The 7430-nt window shown below is 44.4% G+C and overlaps 1 protein-coding gene and 1 long non-coding RNA gene across 2 annotated transcripts; one reads left to right on the plus strand and one right to left on the minus strand.

Moving 5' to 3' along the window:
- The first annotated feature begins 13 nt into the window (after positions 1-13).
- LOC129845375 (zinc finger and SCAN domain-containing protein 12-like) lies at positions 14-3315 on the plus strand. Its single transcript, XM_055913287.1, has 3 exons — positions 14-184; positions 1673-1745; positions 1849-3315. Exons 1-3 carry the CDS (start codon positions 179-181, stop codon positions 2991-2993), a joined length of 1224 nt encoding a protein of 407 aa, XP_055769262.1. The 5' UTR covers positions 14-178; the 3' UTR covers positions 2994-3315.
- Positions 3316-6326: 3011 nt separating this feature from the next.
- LOC129845386 (uncharacterized) lies at positions 6327-7430 on the minus strand. The gene is made up of 3 exons (XR_008758050.1): positions 7367-7430; positions 6833-7284; positions 6327-6753 (listed from the first exon to the last, which is right to left on the minus strand). It is a non-coding gene; the product is annotated as an uncharacterized LOC129845386 (long non-coding RNA).

Consider the following 7430-nt stretch of genomic DNA (forward strand, 5'->3'; position numbering starts at 1 on the left):
AGACCTGCTGATCATCAAGGTGGAGGGCGAAGCAGATGACCAGGAATCTAGGATCAGTCACCCAGCCAGAACAGTGGAGGGCAGCAGAGAGCTAACCACCCAACTGGCTGCAGCCACCACAGAGGACCCCGCCTTCCAGTCCAGTGGCCCCAGAGGCAACAACTACAACAACACTGCTATGGAGGTCAGTGGATCTGATGCCATCCTCCTCCAATCAGAAACAGAGAATGTGAACCAGGGACCCCAGCAGCACACAGGATTTGAACCCAGAGCAGAGAGACAGAGTCTGGACACTAAGTGTGACATGAACGGGGACCTCAATCTCCTAAGAGATTCTTTAAACCAGGTGTGGAGAGAGGTAGTAGCGACTGATGATGGCGCCTCTGCTGCTCACACTAAAGTAATGGACCTAGGGAGTGGCCCAGTGGGCCCAGAAACACAGACTAGCTCTGCCACAGAAATGAGGTGGGGTCAGGTGGGTACAGCTACTACACCACAGGTCAATGGACCTGGAAATAAGCAGGGAGTGGGAGTGTTTAACAGAAACGCACCAATGATTCGCCATGACATGACGCAATTGGTTTCACCTGGCTTCCGGCCCTCAGAGATAAATACAGGCACCCATCTTGACACAGGAAATGCAGGTGAGGCCAACAAAGCTAGTTGGTGCTCGTTGGCTAGCCTCCATAGACACTCGGAAATACCAGGAAGAGGAGTTCAACAACCAGCTCATACCTCACTTCCTGTCAGCCATTTTAGACCAAGCACCACAACTTCCTGTCATTTGAGTAATCTTCCCACAGATGTTAGACCTGGCACCGTAGAACGACAGTACGGTTTCCTGAGCTGCAATAAGAAGTTTGTCCACGAGAGTGATTTGCAGCAGCACGCTGTCATCCACACCAGAAAGCGGGGGTTCGCCTGCAACTTCTGTGAGAAGAGCTTTGAGGGCGCCAGCCATCTCCAAATGCACCTAAACGTCCACACTGGCGAGAAGCCCTTCAGTTGTGCACATTGCGGACGCAGGTTCTCTCACACCAGCAATCTGAAAAGACATCAGAAGCTTCATCATTGATAACTGACACAGAACAAGAGATTCCTATTGAAAAAAGCTGTTATAGCAATATCATGAGTTCAAACGTCATTGGTTCTAACGTAAGGCCAACAGCATCACTCACATTGACAGTTAAGGTTGATAATAATTGTGTTCTTCTAATAAAACTGCGTTCCTCACACTGAGTTATAGCAGATACTGAAGTTGTACTGTGAGACTGAAAAACTGTCTGTTATTTTGTACCAATTTGACCAATGGCTGTTGCTGTTTGTTCATTAAATCCTATAAATTCCCTCAATAAATAATATTTTTCAAATAATTCCATGGTGCTTCTTGACTCTAAATATATATTCTCACATTGACCCTAAATATATTGTACGGAAAGGACATTTTTCTTTCAAAATTACAGTGAATTATTGAGGTCCAGTTTTAGTTTCATGTTTTGAGAAGCTTCAGATGTTCTGTGTCCATGAGTTGAGTCAGTAAATTAACAACTTCATTCAAGCCATTTGATCAATATTATAGCCTAGTAATATCTGAGTTCTAATAGACCTGCATTTGTTTGAGAGCTTTGTAGAGCTCATGTCTGTCTACTTAATTCCTCCCTCCTCTTTTCAGGCCAAATCTACTGTGGAAGGGGAGAGAGACCTCCAGCCATGGAAGAAAGAAGAGGGTCTGAGGGAGATGCCAGGTAATGATGAATGGATTGTTGTAATGAAAAATGACATACTGATTGACAACCTCATTGTTTTATTTGACTACATATGACCATCATGCTTCTGTTGTCTCTTCAGGCACTGATAGTGGCCACAGAATGACAGACCCAAACACACAGACCTCTCTAGACACGGACCAAACAGAGCTCACTGAGCAGCTCAGAACCAAACACAGCATAGTGACTGTCAACAGATCAGACACTGTTTTCAAGTCAGACCCGGAGCCTGAGAACCTGAGCCAGGTGCTCCAACTCACAGGTCCAGGACCTGTTGCTAAACAGCAGCGCAGCCTAAACCCCGAGAGAACAACCGGTCTGCCTGTAAACTCCCGTAAGCAAAGAGTCAGTGATACAGCGAATGATCGGCCATCTTGTTCTAGTTATGCTGCCGAGACGGTCTCAGGAAGCCCCTCGCCTCCCTCTGAACACGAGTATTCCCAGGTCGATTCAGAGGTCACGTCTGAGGTCATAGTTATCGACCCCCTTCCTGTTGACGATGAGGATGGCACGCCCTCGTTGTGGAGACAAGGTGACATCATGGAACACCGGCATCATCAAGGAGGACATAGTGAAGCAGATGCCATGCTTCTTGGAGGACATTCGAGTAACACTTATCATCATCATCCTCACCCAGGTGTCCAGCCAGCAGCGAATCAGAACTCACCTGACAATCACTTCTACACCATTGGCATGGACGGCGCTTTCAACAACCGCCTCGGCACCTTTCAGAACCCCGCAGCCACCGCCACTGCTCCATACGCCACGGGTACCGGGGAGCTGCAGTACCCCACCTGGGTGGATTTCGAGGGGAGCGCCCCCGACACCCACCTGGGTGACATGACTGGGACTCATCAGGACAGAGGGTCTAGGGAGGAGGGGGCGAGGTCCTACAGGTGCACCTTCTGCGGGAGGGAGTACCCTCACCTGTGCCAGCTCAAGATGCACCAGAGGGTCCACACGGGGGAGAAACCGTATGAGTGTGCCCTGTGTGGGAAGCAGTTCAGCCAGCTGTGCAGCCTGAAGCGGCACCAGAGAGTACACACAGGGGAGAAACCTTTCAGATGCGCTCAATGCGGGAAACAGTTCTCTCATTCCAGTAATTTAAAAGTGCATCAGAGCGTCCATACGGGTGAGAAACTGTTCCACTGCGCCCAGTGTGGGAAGAACTTCTCCTTTCTGAGCAATCTGATAAGACACCAGACAGTTCATGCACGGAAATTATAGGTTGTGTTGTGATTTGGGATTGTGTTTTCTGAATTGATTGTAAATTGTATGTGTATGATTGCTTAAAGGTTGTTACCTGTTTATTTTTGTATTTTGTAAAAATGTTATAAAAAGAAGTGACACTAAACGTTTGACTGCAGATTGTTATATTAGTTCATGTTGGTTATTATTGTCTAAAATGTTCAACTTTTTATTGTATAAATGCCTACAGTATTTGTGACGCAAAGTGTTGAAAATAATCAGGAAAACTAAGATTTTGTCACAATGAACATGCTTGTGTTAAAGTTCAAAAGAAATAAATCAACATGGGAAATTTGAAAAAGGTAATGTCTTTGAGAATGAGAGTAATACATTTAGCTTTATCTCAGCAAAGACATCTCTGTGATCTCAGTGTTGACGGTAAACTGTCACCGGAAGTAAATTGTTTAACCACATAAGGGTTTTACTCTGGAAAGTTTGTTTGCTAGCTAAATAATAACAAAGATGTCCAACTTCGTCGTTTTTCGTGCGCATGTAGATTCCATTATGGAAACTTTAACGGCAACAGTCGTACGAGCAGTGTGTCAAATAATGGAAGAAAGCTACGCTGCTCTTCGTGTGGAAATGGAGTGTAGCCAGAACCGACAGGAAGCCCCTGACGATTGAGATTGACACCAAGAAGGACACTGCAAGCATGGAACCCTTGCCGTTCGTATTCACATGTCTAGTGAGATTATAGCCTCTTTAGAATCCGAGAGTGAAATACTTACACTCTAGTCTCTAACATGTAGGCTCAGCATTGCCGAACAGTCCCATTACAAGTCAGAATGTTGAACAAACTTAATTTCAACTAATTTGACCTGTTGTCCGCCGATTTTGTCTATGTCAGAGGTAGTAATCTGATACAAAATATCCACTGGAAGGTGTTATCAACCCGACCTTCAGAATGCTCACAGATACAATTAAAATCTTTGGTATGCTGGTTTGTATTTCCGTTTTGTATTTTCAATACTGATGCAATTCGCACGAACCGCAAACACTTAAAGCTGATTCCACAACTTGCTTAGGTCGACTACATTCGGCTATTGTTTACATACAGCAGCGAACAACTCCAGGGGCCTGTTGCACAAAACTAGGATAAGGGATTAAGCCAGGATATTTTGGTGATCCTGGCTCAATTGATCCGTAATCCGGTTGCACTAAAGATGGATAGGGGGCAGGAGGATATGTTATGGTATAAATTACCATGGAGATTTATTCTGTGGAGCTAGCCTGCTCCAGACCAGGCTAAATTCCAGGATCTATTTAATCTCATCCCTAATGTCAGTCAGCAGTCACCACAAATGGAAACCAATAGTTATTTCACTGCTCACTATACATTGTTATCACATATAACTAGACCCACTGTCATTATTTAAACGTTTGTGATCATTAATTTCAATGATTTTGGATAAAAAATAATTTTTAGATGATGTTGCTATCATTAGATAATTTACAGTTTCCCATAGACTATAAGGCTATATATAAAATGATAGAATATTAGGGCCACAGAGGGGAAAAAAACACAAGTAATAATATTGTAACCAGTTGTTTTAAAGGAGGACAGTTGTTAAAATGACAGATGTGGGGCATTTCGTGAAATTGTACTTCAGTATGGTTTCATAAACAAAGACATGCTGATGTGCCAGAATATTAAGTATCACATTGTCATAAGTATCAAAACAATATGTAGCTTTTCTGCAGAAAGAACCAGCCTCATAAATGTATGACTTTATCCTTTTTCTTCAGTGTGGCCCTAGTACTCTGTCATAAACAAATACACATTCCATATGAATATAAAAACACAATGTGTAACATTATGTTCCTTTATTGAATAAGGACAAAACAAAGCAGGTAAACCATCAGCTCCTTTCAAAACTGAAGTCACAGTGACTCTACAAGATGGAAAGCACAGAATCCAAGCATATTATACAAAATGATACATACACATTCAAAGGTCTGTATATAACACACCCTGCATGTCTGCACACTAAAATAAATGCAGGACAAATCCATACACATCAACTGAACAGACAAATGAATGGATGCAGTAGCCTCCCTGCAGCCTTGTATTACACACAGTATACCGCACAAACATCATAAGAGGCCAAATTCGTAACAAAACGAACCCAAAAAAACCCAAATTCCTCTGCCACCGCAGGACATATTTAACCAAAATTGAAAGCACACATACTAACTAAAATAATTCAACACATATTGGTCCCTCAGCAGCCGACCACTGTCGTCATCAGGGAAGATTGCCGGATTGTCCCAGTCCATGGCTGGTGGCACTCTGGGGGCCCTCTCCTTCCTCAGGCAGGCCACATTGTGGAGGACAGCACAAGCCACAGTAATATCACATGCCCTAACAGGGCTGACCCTTAATTTGTGAAGGCAGTGAAAGCGTGCCTTCAGGAGGCCAAAGGTCATTTCAACTCTGGCCCTGGTCCTGGCATGGGCATGGTTGTAGGCCTGCTGTGCTTCCTGGGGGTCTGTGAAAGGTGTCAGGAGAAAAGGCTGGCAGCCATACCCCCTGTCTCCCAGCAACACACCAGAGAATTCACCTGTCAACACAAAATCTCATCATTACTACCTCATAAACACAGTGATATTCTTGACACAGCCATGATGGTTATAAATAGGGGTTGTGTGGCTTACCTTGTGATAGGCACTGATAGATTTCAGAGGCACGAAAGATTCTGGAGTCATGGACTGAGCCAGGCCATTTTGCCACAACATTGCTGATCACACAGTCAGCATTGCAGACCATCTGAAATCATAAGATGAGGAATATTACACCAATCAATGCACATCACTGGCAATGCAGAGTGTTCGTCAATGGACAATATCAAAAAGTTATGTTCACCTGAACATTAATGCTGTGAAAGGATTTCCTATTCACAAAATCGGCCTCATGGGCACCTGAGGGGGCTTTTATCCTTATGTGTGTGCAGTCCACTGCACCAATGACATTGGGGAAACCTGTCACACAATGTAATGAGTATCCTACTATGTGTTAACAGTTGTCCTGTAATTTGTAGATCCTCTTACCTGCAATCCTATAGAACTCCTCTTTGATGTCACAGAGTCTTCTGTGGCCAGGGAAGGAGATGAAGACATCTGCTAATGCTTTGATAGCCAGACACACACTCCTTATTGTGCGGCAAATTGTGGCCTTGTTCAGCTGTTCTGCATCCCCCACTGAGTACAGGAAGGCTCCACTAGCAAAAAAGCGCAAGGCCACACAAACCATTTGCTCCACACTCCACACACATGGCTCCGTGCAGTGCGGTGCTTAATCCTGGGACCCAGCAGTCTGCATAGATACCTGATGCCATCTGCAGAAAACCTGTATCTTTCATATAGATGGTCATCAGGGAAGGCCAGTGGGTCCAACCGGTCCCTGAAGACCCTTTCTCGCCTGAAGGCTCTCCTCAGCACAAGTGCTTCTTCATCCACCACATCTCGCACGAATGGGCATGCCATTGTCAGAGCAGAAAGGAACACACAATTTTGGGCCTTCATATAGGCTAGTGGCCACACCTGGTGCTGGGGGGGTGGGCAAAAGAGGGCGATGCCTTATAACGATGACTTGGTTGTACTGATTGCTGGGAAAATAAAAAAAACCTTAGAAAGATGCCACCGTCCTGTGTGCTCACAATAAGAGCTCATATGTCATGGCTCACTTGACTTTACGAGAATATACCTAATTTTTATTTTGAGCTGTGTCATCTTCTTGGAGCTGGGGGAGGAAAGAAAAATAATGATTAATACATTTGTGTTACAGTTAGCATACAGTGTACATTGAAGGCATATCTCACCTCCCTCTCAAGTTTTTTTATTTCAAGGTCCAGTTTCCTAATTGTCCTCTTTTTTATTTCGGACTCCAGTGCAAGATTTTCCATCTTTTTCTTCTTGTACTGAATGTCTATGTCTGCCAGTTCTATTTGGCGCCGGAGGTGGTTGCCATACAACTTTCTGATAGCTTGTGAGCTCTGTGAACACAATACAATTAGCGCAGCTGGAATTTGGCAGGATGTGGTGTCCTTTTATTAATACGCACTATGTTGCCAGGCTGGTTTTCCCACTGTATAGCATCTGGGTCCTGTAAAAGAAATTTGATTTTTTGATTTTGATGAGGACTCCTCACCATTGTAGAGTAAATAGTACTTTCACAGTCTTAACATGATACCTTATGCCTTCTGGAATCCAGAGAGATGGTCTCCTCCTCATCATCGTCTCCATCATGTGCTGTTGCACTGGGGCCTTCACCCTATCACATTTAATCGGATTCATATTGAAGCTAGTAGACAAGACATGCCAGGCCTACAGTATGCCTTTGATGGAGTACTCACTGGATCAGCATCGTCTGGTGCTTGTGCTGGTGGCTTTAACAGGAACACAGTGCTGCCAGACACT

The sequence above is a fragment of the Salvelinus fontinalis genome, unplaced genomic scaffold, assembly GCF_029448725.1.
Source record: "Salvelinus fontinalis isolate EN_2023a unplaced genomic scaffold, ASM2944872v1 scaffold_0285, whole genome shotgun sequence".
Classification (NCBI taxonomy): Eukaryota; Metazoa; Chordata; class Actinopteri; order Salmoniformes; family Salmonidae; genus Salvelinus; species Salvelinus fontinalis.